The sequence below is a fragment of the Amblyomma mixtum genome, chromosome 8 (genome assembly GCF_055824585.1).
Source record: "Amblyomma mixtum isolate Tamu chromosome 8, ASM5582458v1, whole genome shotgun sequence".
Taxonomy (NCBI): Eukaryota; Metazoa; Arthropoda; class Arachnida; order Ixodida; family Ixodidae; genus Amblyomma; species Amblyomma mixtum.
Window position 1 is genome coordinate 119,826,200 of NC_143019.1, and position 20,502 is coordinate 119,846,701.

At 48.1% G+C, this 20,502-nt stretch overlaps 1 protein-coding gene across 2 annotated transcripts; it reads left to right on the forward strand.

The window, feature by feature from the left end:
- The first annotated feature begins 1,119 nt into the window (after positions 1-1,119).
- On the forward strand, positions 1,120-19,310 carry LOC149334096 (uncharacterized). 2 transcript variants are annotated; one of them, XR_016284719.1, is made up of 4 exons: positions 1,121-1,851; positions 8,646-8,891; positions 10,928-11,240; positions 19,114-19,310. XR_016284719.1 is itself a non-coding variant. In XM_089555016.1 (3 exons), the coding sequence occupies exons 1-2, from the start codon at positions 1,561-1,563 to the stop codon at positions 8,847-8,849; spliced, it is 495 nt and encodes a 164-aa protein (XP_089411142.1). In that variant the 5' UTR covers positions 1,120-1,560; the 3' UTR covers positions 8,850-8,891; positions 10,928-11,431. The 2 variants fall into 2 exon arrangements, 1 of the variants encoding a protein (XP_089411142.1); XM_089555016.1 differs by lacking the exon at positions 19,114-19,310 and having other exon boundaries at positions 1,120-1,851; positions 10,928-11,431.
- The last annotated feature ends 1,192 nt before the right edge of the window (positions 19,311-20,502 follow it).

The following is a 20,502-nucleotide window of genomic DNA, read 5'->3' on the forward strand; positions in this document are numbered from 1 at the left end:
GACCGGGTAGCAACAACTGAGATAGGGTGTCTAACTGAGAAGAATTCTTTTCAAGGCGGGGCCATGATGTAGACACGTGACGCACTCCACCAGACACCATGCCTCCCGCTACCATCCGAGAAGAAAGGGCGCTTTTCCTTAGCGGAGTCTATTGGACGAGGTGCGAGAGAGAAAAATTTCGAGGAGGGAACGGAAGGAGAGGAGCATGACGAAGTAGTTGATTGCCATGGCTGTAACTTCGCTTTCGACCAGAAGGTAATCAGTTGTCCTTTAAGGTCACCGTGTCGCAGACAAGCCGGTGTCCTCGTCAGCGTCGGTGGCGTTGGCCGTGAGCAAACATTGGCTTTGGTTTGACAAATGACCATCACGAGTAGAATTGCGGAAGCAACGGCGTGGCAATCGCAGCGGCGGAGAATCTCAGCAGGCAATTTGGCTGTCTGAAGCGCGTAGAGGCGAAAGCGCTTTCCGCAGCACTTTGACTGCCTCTGTGGAACTGGTGACATCACCACTGGTTGACGTCACGGATAATTAATGACTAATTGCTGATTATAAATTACCGTTAATTGGCTAATCACTGTTAGTGACTGAATACTAACTAACTGCTAATTAATGTCGCTTAAGCTTCGCCTTTACGAGTGGAACGCGGAAGCGTGTTGTAGCACTGCCAGGGAGTCCAGGGAACGCCAGCACCCGGTCGGCGCGATGCGTTGCCCTTTGAACGCAACGCTTTTTGAGTTAAGGAAATTCTCTGCCTCTCGGTGGACACCTGTACCGCACCTTACGGGAAGGGAGGAAGTAGGAGTGAAAGAAAGAAAGAAAGACAGCCCGCAATGAAGAAAATTAACTACCTCACATATCTCGGTGGGCACCCGTCCTCCGTTTATAGATGAAGTGGGACTGCAAGAAGAAAAAAGTAGAGGGGCCGTAGTGAAAAAAAAATGAAAATAGTATCTGAGGAAAGGAAATTACGCAGTAACTGTCTCAAAAACCATTGCGACCAACCGAAAAGCGTTACACCTCTGCTGACAACCTTCTGTAGACAGCGATGAGGCATTAAAGGCTTTCGCCTTAACAATCTCGACATCTTGGGGATCTTTAACGTGCACTGACATTGCACAGCCCACGAGCGCCTTTTTCCGTATCATCTACATGGAAGAGCGGCCGCTGCGGACATCCTCTCACCTCTTTCAACTGTGCTCTGCTCCTGGCAGTGATTGTGGCTCAGCTCGAGCCAGTGCGCAGGCCCGCGCACTTTTCTTTTCATCCTTCCTTCAGCCGCAACAACAAATCACAGCGTTCACAGTGAGGAGAAGAAAAGGATGTTGATTGGGTAGGCGCACGAGCCACGTGCTGCATTCGGAACGTCTCGCGCTGGGCATCATCAACGCTCACGGCACAGATACGAACGCAACGGACGAGAGTAGGCTAGATCAAGCTTGCAGCAGCCGCTGAATCGAGAGTTACCACCTCCGATCGTCCACATATAAGTGCGTGAACAGGCCACAGGATCGCGATTGCGCTCACTTGAACTGGCCCCCCGTCGACTTCAGAAGGAGTGTCATGGCTGTGTGGGTGCCGAACCACCATCACCGAGAACGGCCCAGCACATCCAAGAAAAGCACTTCAAGGAGTTCTCTGCACATCGGAGCCATCAGTGGCGGCACTCTAGTCGAACCACAGACGCGGCGTCCCGGCTTCCAGCGCCTGAATCCCTGCGACACGATTCAGCGGCGCAAGATGCAGAGGGCTGTGCAGCGCGGGCCTCAGGAGGAACCGCAGCACGGCGCAGCAATGAGGGCGGATGATTCTTCCCTCGAACAGGAGTTGCCACAGCCGGAGGAACGCGAGCAGGTAAGAAACATTGTTTATGCTGGTGTCATTGTTTGGGGGGGATACAACTGGTACGTGCATTATTCGCATTCTTTGAAACAGATGGCCGACACATTGTGCGAAATGAATGGGCAGATTGCCGACGAAAAATGATTTCGAGGTACGAGTTACTTAGCAAGCTCCAACAATAAAGCACTTTACAAATGCAGTGTGTACATTATCCGTTGCGTCGAAGGCGCGAATTGAAATATAAAATGCCGCAGTATGTCTGTCACGTCACCGTGAACTCCTGAACAGCGCCGTAAGGGACGGGATAAAGGAGGGAGTGAGAGGAGATAGTAAGGGAGGGCTCTACAATAATTTCAACCACCTGGGGATTTTTATTAACGTCTACTCACATCGCACACCACACCGTCCCCTTTTGCGTTTCGCCGCCAGCTAAGTGCGGCCGCCGCGGCGGACTTCGAACCCGGTAACTCCGGCTCAGCAGCCGAGCGCCCTAACCACTGAGCGACCACGGCGGGTAAAGCCCGTGCAATTTCTGTTTAGAGCAAGAGCTCTATTCCTACGTGTCTCCCAGAGTCAATCTTGCTGCGCGTTTCACCTTGAGGCTTGGTTTGGTTTGGTTTGTTGGAGTTTAAAGTCCTAAAGCAACTAAGGCTATGAGGGACGCCGTAGTGAAGGGCTCCGTAAATTTCGACCACCTGGGGTTCTTTAACGTGCACTGAAATCGCACAGCACACGGGCCTCTAGAATTTCGCCTTCATCGAAATTCAGCGGCCGCGGCCGGGATCGAACCCGCGTCTTTCGGGTCAGCAGCCGAGCGCCCGCGGAACGCAGGCAAACCACGTGACTTGCCAAGCAGAGGCAGCGGCGCGCGCTTACCGGCACCACCACAGAGATGTCACGTGAATACGAGAGGGCAAACGAGAATGTGCAACTCCACGCAGTAGTTGGCTTCGCCTTTGTGATACCATGGGACTAGCAGAGGGTGTAGCAGTTGCTGCGTCGGCGCATCTCCTTAGCTCTCGATATGGATAAGGCGCGCACCGGATGCGTGTTCGCCAAATGCAGCCGGTACAGCCCGCGATGACAGCGCCGCCCACCGGCAGGTAGCAGCCACCATTAAGGCTGGTTATAAATATTCATTCAGAACGACGGCTTGACATCGCCGCTTTGGCGCAGTGGATTAGAGGCACATGTTGCGTATGGAAGGTCGGCCGTTCGACTCCGCTCTCTGTACTGTAGTTTCAGTTTTTTTTATTTCATTTCTTAATTTTTTTGCCTTTTAGGTCGCAAATCGTTATCCTTAGTGGCATATAACGCCGTTTAAAATATTCAAAACATTTTCTGCATACTTTTACACAGATTATTCAGAGCGCTGGAATATCAGTTTTGAATTTAAACTAAATATTACATGGTTAGTAACAATAGGTTGGTATAGACTTTTAAGCATTATTTATTGATTTATTATCCCTTTTAGGTAAGCCGTTGTGACAATCTTCGAAACTAAAAAAGTCCCATCGACCTCGCACGATACATTAACCGAGCAAAATAGGCGATGCCTTGGCGTGCCTTTGACACTGTCTAAAGAAAAAAAAAATTACCGACGATTACGTTACTTCCTAATGCGAAATTTGAGCGCAGCAAATAAGCTGTTTCACCTTTTCGATAGATTGAGGCAAAGAAAGCGGGCAACACATGTATGCGCTATCACAGAATTTTTTTTTTTATTTTTCACACGTATTCCTTTAACAAAGACTCCACTAACAGTTCTTGACAGTCATGAAGGAAGCTTTGTGGTCGGAGAAATAGGCTGATATATGTTCGACTTGGTACACCAATGCTTGATTCTCAAAGACGAGATCTATACAAGTGCCTCGCGAGGTTGTCACAGCCGTGGGACGCGTTACGAGCGAGAGGAACGGGATGTTCTCCCGCATAAGTGTTAGGAAATTGCTGTTTGTCTTTATGTCAACATTAAAGTCCCCCACTACTAACATCGGTGTGGATCGATGGACGGTTAATGCGAGTTGCAGGAAGTGCACGACGTCTTTCGTGAGTGCGGTAGGGGCGAAGTAGGCAGCTACTACCAGCAAGCCGTTGGGCAACTTTGCGGCGCACAGTTCGCCAACTTCATGTGACGTGCCAAACATTTCGACTGGTATTGCAGAGAGACCTGTGCGCAAGTAGATAGCGACTCCCGCCGCTCTGTTGTGATTTCGAGAGGCTCTTCGGGATCCATCCAGGTTTCAGCAAAGCAAAGTACAGAGGAATGGCGCAGAATGTGATCGTGGTGTACGTCCTTGGCATGTGCGGCAAGGGAGCGTACGTTAAGAATGTGGTTGTGAATGATGAATCAAGCGCTGCCAGCGAATGACGCGTCCATTGGCTGTCTGCGTGTGTTACTGATGTGTGGTTAACATGTTAAGCTTCGCCTGTAAGAGTGGAACGCGACAGCGTCTTGCAACGCTGCCAGGGAGTCCACAGAACGCCATCGCCAATTCGGCTGTACGCCTTGCTGGACGGTAAATTTATTTTTTGAGGAAAGGAAATGTATCTCTCTCGCATATCTGGGTGGACACCTGCACCTCGCCGTAAGGGAAAGGGGGAAGATGGGAGTGAACGAAGACGCCGTATTAGCTAGACGCGCCTTTGTTCATTCCAAACCATTCAGCTGGCATTACGGAGTGGCTAGCGTGCTCGTATCGCACTCCGGAGACCCTGGTTCGATTCCCCAACTCGACCAATTTCGTTCTCGGTTTTATTGATTTATGCGGTCTAACTAGAAAGGTTAATTAGGCTATTTCATATTTATATTCTTGCATTTCTATCCATCGTGTTCTGTCATTAACCTGTCAATTGTTGGAACTGTCTAGGATGTTCGACACAACGTATATGAAACGAGCAACGTCTTACTGAGTGGGGAAGTGCGTGGTGGTGGAGGGAACGCGGCTTCGTACTTATCTGTTTTTTTCAGCAGCGTCTCCTTCCGCGGACGCTGTTGTCGTTGCGGCGCGCGTCTTTCTTTTCTTTTCTTCTGACCTCTTCATTCTCCTCTATATTAATTAGGCTAATTGATTAATTAAGCAATTAACTAAACTCAGTCCAACTTAGATGCAGCATCACTATACGATCCCTTTGATTGGTTGCATGGTTACTAGCCAAAGTACAATTGGCCCCATTTGAAATTCGCGCACTGTGACGTCACGAGCATTTCGACCAATTGAAAAGCGTGACATTGGGGGCGGAGCTGGTTACGAGGCCGACGCCGACGCCGACGACGACGCGAAACCCAGGAACGGACGCCAAAGAGCTGCGCTCTAAAAAATCTCTTCCTCTCCCGTAACCGAGAGTAAAGTAAGCATGAAATGTTTACGGGCCTAATGTCATCTCGGTGGACACCCGAACCGCACCGTAATGGAAGGGAGGAACGCCACCACCCGTTCAGCGCGTTGCCTTGCCATTTGAACGCAAGGTTTTTTGAGGAAAGGAAATGGCGCAGTAATTCTCTGCCATCTCGGTGGACACCCGAACCGCACCGTAATGGAAGGGAGGAACGCCACCACCCGTTCGGCGCGATGCCTTGCCCTTTGAACGCAGCGCTTATCCCCCGGGCCCCTGTGCGCCTGCGCGGCTCTGCTTCGATCCGCGAAGCCCCTAAGCGATCACGTATGACAACGAAGTGTATCGTGGCATTTATGTGCTTTTTGCACGCGTTATTACAAATCGGAAATTATAATTCCGTGCATTATCAAACGCACAGCCACTGATATCTTGATAAACATTGAGAAGGCACTGGCAGCAGTTATTTTTTGTGACTCCTTTGGAGACCAACCGGCGCTTGCATACTGGTCGCGTAGGAGGGCTTACAGAGTCTCGTTAAATCTCGTTGTCTCGTACGGTGCCCGGATGTTCTCGTTTCAGAGCCCGGATGACTGGAATTCAGTGCCCGGATGAGTGGGTTTCAGTGCCCGGATGAGTGGATTTCAATGCCCGGATGAGTGGATTTCAATGCCCGGATGAGTGGATTTCAGTGCCCGGATGATGGCTCTCGGTCTCGGCGTGACGTCACCACACTGCCGACAACGGGGGCAAAAAGCATTTCATGCTTAAAAATATGTTTGGTCCTGCGTGAACGAGACGGAGGTCATATTGGTGGCAGCGGTTTTTCAGAAGCGAATAGTAAGGTGTTTGCAATTGAACAAAAGGTGGTTGCCGTGGTTTGAAAAAGTCCCATCGACCTCGCACGATACATTAACCGAGCAAAATAGGCGATGCCTTGGCGTGCCTTTGACACTGTCTAAAGAAAAAAAGAAAAAAAATTACCGACGATTACGTTACTTCCTAATGCGAAATTTGAGCGCAGCAAATAAGCTGTTTCACCTTTTCGATAGATTGAGGCAAAGAAATCGAGCAACACATGTATGCGCTATCACAGATTTTTTTTTTTTATTTTTCACACGTATTCCTTTAACAAAGACTCCACTAACAGTTCTTGACAGTCATGAAGGAAGCTTTGTGGTCGGAGAAATAGACTGATATATGTTCGACTTGGTACACCAATGCTTGATTCTCAAAGACGAGATCTATACAAGTGCCTCGCGGGGTTGTCACAGCCGTGGGACGCGTTACGAGCGAGAGGAACGGGATGTTCTCCCGCATAAGTGTTAGGAAATTGCTGTTTGTCTTTATGTCAACATTAAAGTCCCCCACTACTAACATCGGTGTGGATCGATGGACGGTTAATGCGAGTTGCAGGAAGTGCACGACGTCTTTCGTGAGTGCGGTAGGGGCGAAGTAGGCAGCTACTACCAGCAAGCCGTTGGGCAACATTGCGGCGCACAGTTCGCCAACTTCATGTGACGTGCCAAACATTTCGACTGGTATTGCAGAGAGACCTGTGCGCAAGTAGATAGCGACTCCCGCCGCTCTGTTGTGATTTCGAGAGGCTCTTCGGGATCCATCCAGGTTTCAGCAAAGCAAAGTACAGAGGAATGGCGCAGAATGTGATCGTGGTGTACGTCTTTGGCATGTGCGGCAAGGGAGCGTACGTTAAGAATGTGGTTGTGAATGATGAATCAAGCGCTGCCAGCGAATGACGCGTCCATTGGCTGTCTGCGTGTGTTACTGATGTGTGGTTAACATGTTAAGCTTCGCCTGTAAGAGTGGAACGCGACAGCGTCTTGCAACGCTGCCAGGGAGTCCACAGAACGCCATCGCCAATTCGGCTGTACGCCTTGCTGGACGGTAAATTTATTTTTTGAGGAAAGGAAATGTATCTCTCTCGCATATCTGGGTGGACACCTGCACCTCGCCGTAAGGGAAAGGGGGAAGATGGGAGTGAACGAAGACGCCGTATTAGCTAGACGCGCCTTTGTTCATTCCAAACCATTCAGCTGGCATTACGGAGTGGCTAGCGTGCTCGTATCGCACTCCGGAGACCCTGGTTCGATTCCCCAACTCGACCAATTTCGTTCTCGGTTTTATTGATTTATGCGGTCTAACTAGAAAGGTTAATTAGGCTATTTCATATTTATATTCTTGCATTTCTATCCATCGTGTTCTGTCATTAACCTGTCAATTGTTGGAACTGTCTAGGATGTTCGACACAACGTATATGAAACGAGCAACGTCTTACTGAGTGGGGAAGTGCGTGGTGGTGGAAGGAACGCGGCTTCGTACTTATCTGTTTTTTTCAGCAGCGTCTCCTTCCGCGGACGCTGTTGTCGTTGCGGCGCGCGTCTTTCTTTTCTTTTCTTCTGACCTCTTCATTCTCCTCTATATTAATTAGGCTAATTGATTAATTAAGCAATTAACTAAACTCAGTCCAACTTAGTTGCAGCATCACTATACGATCCCTTTGATTGGTTGCATGGTTACTAGCCAAAGTACAATTGGCCCCATTTGAAATTCGCGCACTGTGACGTCACGAGCATTTCGACCAATTGAAAAGCGTGATATTGGGGGCGGAGCTGGTTACGAGGCCGACGCCGACGCCGACGCCGACGCGAAACCCAGGAACGGACGCCAAAGAGCTGCGCTCTAAAATAGCCATGCGGCCGGTGGTATCCCACTGCGGTGGCTGAGTAAGCGCGTTCGGCTACTGGAAAGGAGATCGCGAGTTGGAACCCGACCGCGGCTGCCGTGTTTCGGCGGAGGCGAAGCGCAAAAATCGCCTGAGTGCTGTGCGATATCTGTGCACGTTCAAGAACCCCAGGTGGCCGAAATTATTCCGGAGCCCTCAACAACGGCACCTCTTTCCGTAGACAGGTAGAGGGCTGTGACGGATGCTGCGGTGGAAAAGAGAAGGCCACTTCACATGTGCTCCACATAGTTACGCGTGCTATTTGACTTCCTGAAAAAAAAATGGGATTGGTTTATGAGCAAAGCCAATCATTTGAGCAACGCAAATCGCCGCCGCGGTGGCTCAGTGACTATGGCAATCGGCTGCTGACCCGGAAGATGCGGGTTCGCTCCCGGCCGCAGCGGTCGAATTTCGATGACGGCAAAATTCTATAGGACCGTGTACTGTGCGATGTCAGTGCATATAAAAAAAACGCTAGCGGTCGACATTTCCGGAGCCCTTCACTATGGCATCCCCCATAGCCTTAGTCGCTTTGGGACGTTAAACGTCCATAAACCATAAACCAAAGCAAATCACTCAGTAACCGTCTCAAATCTCGGTGGAAACCACACAAAGGGAAGAACAAAGGTTAGGGGGATGGAAGAAATAGGGGAAAGAGATTTTGTAATGAAGTGCTGCGCAATAGTTTCCACCACCTGTGGATCCTCACTGTGCACTAACATCGCAGCGATCGCGAGACCACCACTTGCTGCAGCAGCGCCTTGGGAGGCTCGGCCGGCTCCGACTTCGAGGCCTTCATGGTGCTAGGGGACTCGTACGCCCCCCTTTGCACCACAGATCTCGGCGCCACAAGCTCGGAGACGTAGGTCTGCTCAGCGAGGCCAGGACACTCGGTGACCATCCATATCCAGGAGGCGCCGAGACAGCCTGATCTAAGGCACTATTCTCTTCCCAAGCCGGCACTGGCGAGAAGGTATGTAATATATCCCATTCGTAGACCTTAGAGGCATAAGCTGTGAATTCACAAGGGTTGGAACAGGGGCTGCTACATACTCGTTACGAAGCCCCTAACTTTAATCCCTTTTCAGTACTGACAACTCTGAGAGAGATCACTTCTGGAGACAAGACTTACAGGTGCAACCAGCTAGTCATATATAACTTCCAGTAGTATGAGTATGAATCCTCATCGTTGTAGCAGCTATCACTGAAGCATCGTGACCAGCTTGCATGATATTTCCACCAAGTCTCAACTGACGTGATGTCCCCCTGTACTATAACCTCCACGATGCTGAATTCGCGGATTTCGCGGTGCTAGATCTCTAGGAAATACTTCCAACTTGATGACTTTGGAACTGTCCTGCGGTTGAAGGTCACAATTATGAGAGTTAGACCTGTGACCATTAAGAAGGAGTTGGAATGAACTACTTTCCATTCAAGGTACACAGAAGACCGAAATACTGCCTTCAGCAGCAAAACGAACAACAAGGGAAGAAGCAACTGCGATACTTGCGTTTGCTCCTGTTTTAATGCATGAGCATTGAATGGCTATGTTTGCGATTTCGTGTCATCATGACCTTACCCGCCCGATTACGTCGATTAGGTTTATGCAAAAAAGAGTGGTACCATGGGATAGAGCATCAAAAAATCTCGTGCGGAAAATCAAAAATGGGCGGGAGGGCGGGGGTTAGGTGAGTTGATTATATTCAGCCAAAAATGTCCAAAAAGTGAGCCGAGCTTGCCCGCACGATTACCTCCGAACGAATCGGTATTTATTTATTTACTTTTAACTACTGTGGACATGTTGTATGTCCAAGCAGGAGAGAGAAATACATACAGGGGAAAAAACCAAAACAAGTACGATAGTACAGAACAATATAGAGATCAGAAAATAAGAAGTGGAAAACTATAATTAAAAATTCAGCTATTAAGGCAACAGTGATATCAGGAATGATTAGGAAGCAAAAAATGCAAGAATGCAAAAAAAAAGATGACACCATCGGATAGAGCATAAGAAATCTAGTACAGTCAATCTTGGGGTTGAGGGGGATTAATTAGAGCCACAAATGTCCAACATATGGGCGGGTCTGGAGCAAACGTGGCGCCAAATATGAAACATTGTGGTATTAATAAGGTATCGATAAGTGATCTAAATGGGATCGATAAGGGATCGGCTTTGGGTTTCAGTTTCTCGACTTCCTGTCACGAGTCTCAGTTGACGTGAAAAGTGTGGAATTGTTATGTCGACGTCCAGGTGTTACGTCATGAAGTGGGACTTCAAGCTTCGGCACTTCTCCCACGCGGGTGCCGCAGTGATCTCTAACCTTTTCTCCACACAGTGACAAGCGGCTTTCTCTATGAATGCCCACTGCCAGGTCTAAAGAAGGTATCTGTGCTGAGATGCCAGCAGGACAGGTTTAATCCAACCACGCGAATACCAGCACGAGCACGACACACGTGCCAGCCGCAGCCATCCACGCGCGAGCCCGCAGTAGTGCAGCCAAGCTAACCGGCCTAGCTACTGTGGCTACTGCCTACATCATCTCCCCTGACAAAAAGCAGTCTTGGGAGGAATAACGTAACGTCCACACCTGGTTTGCCGGTAGGACAGAGCAGATTGAGACCCTAGGCTGGGACTGTTCGGCACCACTAATGTATAGAGGGCGATGTGCCTATGGGAGGCGTCAGCGCAGGGTGTTTCTCAATTTTCTGGAGAAACTGAAGTCCCTGGGAGGGTTAGTGCCTTGTCGTCTTCATGTATTTCGCCATACAAATATTCCTCGTATACGACGTCTTGGTTGTCTCTCTCCCCTTCTGCAGGCTGGAGAAAAGGGATAAGTCTGGTTCGATTTCGCCTTACAGTGCCGTTCCCATTGTCAACTATGTTGACAATGAGACATTGTTGACATTGTGACATTGTTGACATGTTGACATATGTTGACATTGTCGCGCCCCCTATGTAGGGGACGCGACATCGCTGTCGACATGAGCTTACCTCGTCTTTTCGCACAGGTGCTTTTCGGAGCCCTGCTGATTCCATGGCCAGGCGACGGCTTCTTCAACGTGGCCGGAAGCTTCGCCCCGTCTTCAGTTTCTTCGCGACAGTGGGACGCACGCGAGGCTGTGCGAACATCGCCTTTCCCGGAAAACAACAAACCAAATGCCAACATCGGGTACTCTGGATACATTCACTTATCTGACCTGGCGACCACCCTCGTCAACTGTTACCAAGAGGGCGGAGGCTCTATTTAAACTCCACTTCGACGGTCTGCTGCCGGGGCGCGACATCGCTTTCGACATGAGCTTACCTCGTCTTTTCGCCCAGGTTGGTTATCGAAATCCTGCTTCCTGTTACCGGTGGTGTAACCGATGTGTGATTGCGGTGTCGTGCCCCGACAGTTTGTTGGAGTGGGTGAAGAAATGGATGGGTTTATGTACTTTGTCCTATCGTGATTTCTCTGCATTGCTCTTACTCCTCTCGGGAGATGTTGAATTAAATCCTGGCCCTAGTCCGGACAGTGGTAGTATTGATGAACGTACTAGTATTGAGGGCATCTATGCAATTGTGCGCAGGTCAGAGCAGGGACAGACACGTTTTCTTGCCGATCTTGAAGAAGTTAAGAGGGAACAGTATGCTCTTGCTCGTTCGCTGCAGGAACTACAAAACACCGTCGCTGTACTACAAAATGATTTACTTGCAGTCAAAGAAGGCGCCTCGGATAATGGGCGTAGACTGGTCAACGCGAAATCGTCCCTCGAGGATGCAAATAACAGGACACGCAGAAATAACTTGATAGTTTTTGGCTTATCTGACTGTGAAAATGAAAGTTGGAAAGACTCTGAGAAAAATGATATCGAACGTGCTCACAGGCTCGGAACTTTTCGTGAAGGAAAGAACCGGCCGATTATTGTAAATTTCTGTAGGTTTAAAGCTAAAGAACTGCTCTTGTCGTGTGGATCAAAGCTAAAGGGTAAACAATATGCAATTCGTGAGGATTTCAGTCCCGCTGTCAGACGCGCTCGTTCAAAACTGTACGAATATGCCCAAACCACAAACCTCTCGTTGAAACTGCGTTTCGACAGGCTGCATATAGGCAACAAAATTTTTGTCTACGATAGCGGAGAAGACACGGGGAGGGAAATAAAAAGATAGCTAAATGTCAAGCGCTGCTCAAAGACTAATGCTTTGTGTGATAGTGCAAAATCTGATTCTTTGTGCGGCCTTTCGCTTAGTATTTAGCTAGTAAACTGCCCAAGTTTGAAAAATAACGTAGAAGAATTTGCTCCTTTGCTTTCCTCTGTTCAACCGCACGTTATTATCGGGACTGAATCTTGGCTACATAAATCCGTTGCAGATATCGAAGTCTTTCCTTGTGGCTATGATGTGTACCGGTGTGATAAAAACACACATGGTGGCGGTGTTTTTGTCCTTATTAATCAATGCCCTCAGAGTAGTGACTTACCTAGCTCTTTTGATTATTCTGAATCTGTGTGGTGCAGGATTAGAGTTAATCATGGCAGTTACATCGCTAATGGGTCCTTTTACCGGCCTCCTGGTCCTTCTAGCCCACAATCATTTAATGAATTATCAAGTTTTTTAACTACCATAAATAGTAATTATATTCTTGGAGGAGACTTTAATATGCCTGCCGTTTCACTGGAAAAATGGAAAACCTGTTTTGGCTGATTCGACTATCTTATCTCTAGCTTTTTCAGAGTTTATTACAACTAATGACCTGACCCAATTCGTGACTGAGAGCACCAGACGAGGTCATGACACTGAGCGTACCTTGGATTTGTTTTTTGCTAACTCTCAGTCATTGATCAACGATATAGTTGTCATCCCTGGTATCAGTGACCATGACAGTGTTGTGGCCACGTGCTCTACCACTTCAGTTAGATCTGCCCACAAACATTCCAGGAAAGTGTTTTCTTACGACCGAGGTGATTACACGTCAATTTCAAGTGAACTTTCTAGTTTCTACCCTCTTCTTTATGGAGTCAGCCAGTCACTGGATATAGATGAAGCTTGGATTCTTTTCAGAGATAAACTAATGGCTCTAATTGAGCAATACATCCCTTATAAAATTATTACACGTAGACGCCGGAACGATAAGCCATGGGTGGATAAGAAAATTCGGGCATTGATTGATAAGAAACGCCGTCTGTATGCTACATATTTAAGAAACAAGAGGCAGTCTGTTTTCCAGGAAATGCGCCAGATAAGCTACAAAATTAATCAAGAAAAAAAGTTAAATAAACATAATTATATGTCATCGCTTGACACAAGGTTAAGGAGAAATTCAAAGGAATTTTGGAAATTTGTTAAAATCAATAGTAAAGAGGTGACCTGTGTCCCTAATTTGTTAGTTGACGAGAAAACTGTGTATGACGATTACGAGAAGGCTTGCTGTTTCAATTATTATTTTCAATCCGTCTTTACTGCCGCATATTCTGGCGAATTGCCTGAAACACAAGAAAAAGCCTATGAGAACATGCCCGCGGTTACTGTCACATATAACGGTGTTCTCAAGTTGCTTACTAACCTAAAAAACAAATCAGCATGCGGACCTGACACCATCCCGTCGTATGTATTGAAATCTTGCAAGAAATTGCACACTTCTTAACCGGCTTGCTTAACAAATCATTATACAGCACTTCTTTACCTGCAGAGTGGAAGGTAGCCAACGTCATTCCAGTCCACAAAAGTGGTCCCAAAAAGGCATTACAAAACTATAGACCAATCTCTCTTGCATGCATATGCTGCAAGAGTATGAAACACATTATTTACAGCTCTGTGATGAAACACCTTCAAAACAATAATTTCTTCTCAAATGCTCAACATGGCTTCAGGCCTGTACTGTCGTGCACGACTCAACTGGTAGAATTTTCCCATGATCTCTTTTATAATTTTGATCTTGGTTTTCAGGTAGACTGCATCTTTTTGGATTTTTGGAAAGCCTTTGATACAGTTCCTCATGCGTTGTTGTTATATAAATTATTTCTCTCTGTATACACCCTGCAGTAGTAGACTGGATTAGAGATTACTAATCTGGGCGAACTCAGTGTTTTAATCAATGGTACTAATTCATCAAATGTCACCGTAACCTCTGGCGTGCCCCAAGTGTTTTTTTTTGGCCTTTGTTATTTCTAGTCTTTATAAATGACATTGTTGAAGGGCTTGAATGTAAAGTGAGATTATATACCGACGATTGTGCCATTTACAGGAATATACGAAACTAACATGATGTAAGCAGTATACATGGTGATCTGAACAAAATTCATTGTTGGTGCACTAAATGGGGCATGTCTTTAAACAGCGCTAAATGTCAGTATGTGTCATTTTACCGTAAACGTCTTCCCGTGAGATCAGTTTATAATTTGGACGGGCTACCGCTTGAAAAGGTTCAACATTACAAGTATCTAGGGGTCTATTTTTCTGAAAATTTGACATGGAACCGACACATAGAATATTTAACCTTAAAGTCATCTAGAACGCTAAACCTCATTAGACGAAATTTTCATAAAGCCCCCACAAAAGTAAAAGAACAGCTATACGTCACTAATGTTCGTCCAGTACTCGAGTATGCTTGTGCGGCATGGGACCCTGAAAGCTCTTTATCTTGTGGAAAAACTTGAACGCATCCAAAACCGCGCTGCCAGGTTTGTTTCTGTCAACTACAACTTGCGTGGTAGCATCACATTAGTTAAGGAAAATCTTAGGTGGAAAACACTGGCTCACCGGAGACTAACCGCAAAATTAGAACTTTTTTTCCAGATATACTCTGATCTCACGGGAATAAACAAGAGCTTGTACATTCTACCTCTACATTTTATCTCTGAACGCCGCGATCATACCTTGAAAGTGCTTGTACCGCGATGTCGATCTGATATGTTTCGTAATTCTTTTTTTCCTCATACTTCTTCACATTGGAATAGGCTTCCCAAGAGCATAGAACAATATAAAACGGATAAACATTTTCACTCTTTCCTGGCGGCCAATCTGCCGTAGAAGCTTTCCACCCTTTTAGAACTTGTTTTTTCGGAGCGCCATTACAGTGATGCGTTACTATTTTATTTTAGACAAATGTGCCTTCTTTGTTTATTTTCAATATTTTTGACATGCTCATTTTAGGTATATGTTTACTGTTATTGTCCCCGCTGCTATAATGCCCCTGGGCGCTGCAGGTACTTGTATAAATAAAAAAATGAATATGTATAATCTAGGCTGCATTGCGGGCGCCACCACGTTGCTTAAGTCTGCAACCCAGACTTAATCTCCTTCCATTCTTTAGGGTGGTTTGATGTCTTTGGCACTTGTTGGCCACCAAACCTAGACTTTAGCGCGGGCCTGGATCTTCGTGATGCCGAAGTGACCTTCGTGCAAGAGGCGCAAAATTTATACGTGAGTGGGACAACTACACGGGCTGCATAGAGTAGCCGATCGCCCTCTACGGTAAGCTGTTGACGATACTCATAGAAAGATCTCACTTCGAGGGGTAAATTTCGTCGGGAAGGCCATTCTTTTGTGCAGAGCTCTCGAAGATGAAAGCACACCCGGTCTGAATTTTGGGATTTTTTCAGCCACTAAAAGCAGTGCTGCTGGATGGGAAGGGTTGTCCTCACGCAGAGCAAAAAAAAAGCATCGATGTCGCTTTCTAGCTCTATCTCGCCAGTCTCCTGCAAAGGCGCTTTGGGAAGCGCGTCGACCGCGGTCCGTTCTCTCCCAGGTACATACGAGGTCTGTTAGAAAAGTATCCGACTTTATTTTTTTTTTTTTTGCGAACACCTGATGGATATGAAACAAGCGCGCTTACAGCAGCCGACCTTGAACCCTCGTGCGCATGCACGAATTTTTTCCCGCCTGCCGATAGCGTCAGTCGCTGGAAGCAGCGTTTGAGTGAGGGAGTGCGCAGTGCTCTCGTCGGTTTTTTGTTGCAAGGAAAATGGCGGAGCGAGAGGAGCAGCGCTACTACCTCAAATTTTGCCAGAAACTTGGCGATAGCCAAGTGGAAATTATTCAAAATGTTCAGACGACTTTCGGTGATGATGCTATGAGCAGCACACAGATTAAGCAGAGGTGCAACTGGTTTAAAGACGGCCGCATATCCGTGGAGAGAGAGCCACGCTCCGGTCGGCCATCAACATGCCGAAATGACCAGGTCATTGCCGAAGTGAACGCTGTGGTGATGCGGGACTGGTGTGTGACTATCCGAGAAATTGCGGGAGAGGTGGACATCAGCAATTTTTCTGCACATTCCATTATCACCAAAGATTTGGCCATGGAGAGAGTGGCAGCGAAATTCGAGCCGAAGCTGCTGACAGTGGAGAAAAAGCAGCTTCGTGTTGAAGTTTAACCCTGACTTCACCGACGCCGTAATCACTAGTGACGAGTCTTGGGTGTACGGGTACGACCCGGAAACCAAATCCCAGTCGTCACAGAGGACGCATTCCACGTCACCAAGACCAAAGAAGGCCCGACAAGTGCGCAGCAATGTCAAAGTGATGCTGACTGCTTTTTTGACTCCCTCTGTGTGGCACACCACGAGTACGCACCCCACAGGGTCAAAGAATGACTAAACAGTACTACAGGGATGTCCTCCATCGCCTACGTGGTGCTGTGCGGCGCAAGAGACCGGAATTCAGGACAACAAAAGGCGCATCCCTCGCGGCATTACTCCTGCACATTCCTCGCATTTGATTGAGACTTTTCTGGCGAAAAACCAGACTCCTGTAGTTCAACAGGCTCCTTACTCTCCTGATATGTCCCCCTACGACTTCTGGCTGTTACCTAAAATCAAGAGGTCATTGAAAGGAGCGCGATTTCAGAAAAGAAAGGACATTATGGCTGCAACGACAACAGAGCTAAATTCCATTCCGAAAAGGGTCTTTTTCGAATACTTCCAGCAATGGCAGCACCGCTGGGAGATGCATATGGAGCCCCAAGGAGACTACTTTGAAGGTTATTAGGTTTCTAACGCTCCAGTTATGCCAGTTTTTTTTCTTCGGCCAAAGGTCGGATACTTTTCTAACAGACCTCGTATATCACTTCGTACTGGTGCCTCATCGTTCGCATTTTAAGTCTTTGTAGCCGCGGTGTAAGGCAGTCAAGACGTTTTGACAGAAATACAGGTACCAACGGCTTGCGATCGGTTTCGATTGGGAATTGCTTGCCGACCAGGTAGCCATTGTTTTCCGCAAACCCAAACCAAGGCCAGAGCCTCTTTCTCTATTTGCTCATAGCGTTTTTCCGCCTCTAGATAGCGGCCGGGAGGCATAAGCTAGGACCGAAAACTTGCCACTGAGGACCGATTCGTCGGCGCCTCTGTCGACCTTCCACTTGACAGGTCAAATGTTTAGGGGAATCCCCCAAGGTGGAGTAATTTTCTAATAAGGGAGTAATTACTCATTGGCATCCACCCAAGCGCAGCCATACGGCTACAAAGGAAAGCTATACAGCTTTCTCAGAAACTTCGTAGTTAAAGAAAAATTCGTCCTGGTCCGGGGTTCGAACCCGGAACCACCGCCACACCGGAGCAGTCGCTCTACCAATTGAGCTAACCGGGACGGCAAGCTTATGGTAGGGCGAGAGCGAATTGATCAGTAACTCGAAGTGGGAAGAGTGTTGGTCAAATGTTTAGGGGAATCCCCCAAGGTGGAGTAATTTTCTAATAAGGGAGTAATTACTCATTGGCATCCACCCAAGCGCAGCCATACGGCTACAAAGGAAAGCTATACAGCTTTCTCAGAAACTTCGTAGTTAAAGAAAAATTCGTCCTGGTCCGGGGTTCGAACCCGGAACCACCGCCACACCGGAGCAGTCGCTCTACCAATTGAGCTAACCGGGACGGCAAGCTTATGGTAGGGCGAGAGCGAATTGATCAGTAACTCGATCAACACTCTTCCCACTTCGAGTTACTGATCAATTCGCTCTCGCCCTACCATAAGCTTGCCGTCCCGGTTAGCTCAATTGGTAGAGCGACTGCTCCGGTGTGGCGGTGGTTCCGGGTTCGAACCCCGGACCAGGACGAATTTTTCTTTAACTACGAAGTTTCTGAGAAAGCTGTATAGCTTTCCTTTGTAGCCGTATGGCTGCGCTTGGGTGGATGCCAATGAGTAATTACTCCCTTATTAGAAAATTACTCCACCTTGGGGGATTCCCCTCAACTTTTGACCAACACTCTTCCCACTTCGAGTTACTGATCAATTCGCTCTCGCCCTACCATAAGCTTGCCGTCCCGGTTAGCTCAATTGGTAGAGCGACTGCTCCGGTGTGGCGGTGGTTCCGGGTTCGAACCCCGGACCAGGACGAATTTTTCTTTAACTACGAAGTTTCTGAGAAAGCTGTATAGCTTTCCTTTGTAGCCGTATGGCTGCGCTTGGGTGGATGCCAATGAGTAATTACTCCCTTATTCCACTTGACAGGTTCGCCTTGCACAAGAATGGTTGTCTTCCATGAAGACGTATCAAAGGACGAGACGGTCCGAGAAATTCACCTTCGCTGCTTGTCCTCATGCTTCATCGATGTCTACCTGGCGTGACATGCAGACAGACGCTTGTCGCCCTTCTTATGGCAGCCCTTGCCTACCTGTGTCCGCGCTGGGCATTGCGAACGCGGGCGTAGTTCTTTTCCACACCAGCGACACAATGTCGGAACACTGTCAGCAGGACACAGATGTGGCATTGATTCAAAGTGCGCTCGGCCGTCGTGAACGTGAGTAGCGTTCGTCGGATACTTGCCTTGCTGTATGCCTGACGTTTGTTCAAGGCATGAGCCCGATACACGTGCCAGCTGCTGTCAGCCTCGCGCGAGCGCGCAGCAATGCAGCCAAGCTAACCGGCCTAGCCACAGCCTATGGCCACTGCCTGCAACAGTCTGTTGCGATCATGGGTTTACACAATCGTCATGTCATCACGCCGCCGTCAAGACAGCTACCGTTATCTTTTAACACTCTTCGTCAACCAGACCTTCGTTTTATTTTCAAATATGTTCCAGCACATGAAGTTTCTCCGCCAAATTCAAGGGCATCTGGAATTAACGGACGCCTCGTACAGTTAGATGCCATGCACCAAATAATCCAGTGGTAAAAAAACGCGTCCCTTCGTGCTACGCGAAAGCTCGCTCTTTTGATAACCATACATGTGTGGTCCTGAGTGGAAAAATGAGCCCGTGTTATGCTTTTCCACTTTCATCGCAGGATGCCGGACACGTCCGCAGAATTTCGTGCCGGGTCAATTGATGTGGAGGCGCCTGTTCCAAGGCCACCTTGCCCCTAGAAGAACCCCAGTGCGTCTCCTCTCTGCCCCTTCGCTGGTCGATTAGACCTATTTATTAATAGCCTAACGTGTAATAAACGGTGTGAACATACTTTCACCACGAAAACACGCATTCATTTCCTTGCGCGCTCTGTGCACTCGCAAAGTTTCAGCTGGTACAGAATTGCCAGCGCCTTTGACTGCTTTATGAAATGATCGATTCTGATCGATTAGTGATAATCTCAGTGTATATTATATATAATATATATATATATATATATATATATATACATATATATATATATATATACTTAGAATGTTAGTCCTCTTACCTGCATGAAAAACTTGTTCTGCGGCAAACTTATACGTGGCGACGCATTAGAATGTCAGGTGCCACAAGTTCAGTAATTGCCAGCCGGGGTGGTGTGCTTGTTCTGAGCCTACCTATGAGTATCGTCTCATCCCGCTCCTTCCTTGACAGATATCGTCAGGCACCTTAGAGCCGCCTCCAGACGTACACATTACCTTCCCCTTACTCAGCTGGTTAGATCGCGGCCGGTGGTGGTGGAAAACATTTATGTACAGGTATAATACAGGAGGTTATGCATGAGCTGACCCAGAGGGGGCCAGCCCTTACAAATACTAGGTGGAGGTCCCCAGTTCGGGACCCCAGTGGCATCGGCCGCCGCCCAGGCTCGCGCGACCAAGGCCCGTTGGGCCTGCAGGTCAGAGCAGCCGAGCAGGGTCGCCTCCCAGTCCTCCCGGGTTGGGTTGGGGTGAGGGGGGATAGCAGGGTTGGAGGGGCAGGCCCACACCATGTGGTAGATGTCCGAAGACTTCGCACAGTGCGGACAGCTGCCCGAGAAAGAAGGGTCGAAGTGTTTCAGAGCTGCCGGGCACAGCAAAGTATTAGTATGCAGGCGGAGCAGAAGCCGCTCCTCCGCCTTTGACAGACCTTTACACGGGCGGGGATAAAGACCATGGCCAGATTGATAGAGTAAAACGATGTCTTTGAAGGTGTAAGCTGGAATAAATTCGAGTTCCTGATCGTCAGGGTCGGAGGGGAATGTCCGGTGAGAGAGCGCGCGGGCGGCGGCGTCAGCTGCCTCATTTCCCTCAAGGCCCATGTGAGCGGGAGCCCAAACGATACGCCGGTGCGCGGGGTCACCGGTGTAGACGCTGTTTTGAAGAATGCGGTAGGCTAGATACGGTACCCAGCCCTGCTCGACGTTCCGACATGCCCCTCGCGAGTCGGAAATAATTGTTTTTGAATTGGAATCAGATGCAGCCAACGCAATGGCGACCTCCTCCGCGTGTGTTATGTCACGGGC

Excerpts from the sequence above, each read along its gene's own strand:
- LOC149334096 (XM_089555016.1), top strand. The coding sequence starts at position 1,561 with ATGGCTGTGTGGGTGCCGAACCACCATCACCGAGAACGGCCCAGCACA. Across the intron at positions 1,852-8,645 it reads AGCCGGAGGAACGCGAGCAG|CGATCGCGAGACCACCACTT; the intron begins GTAAGAAACATT and ends CTAACATCGCAG.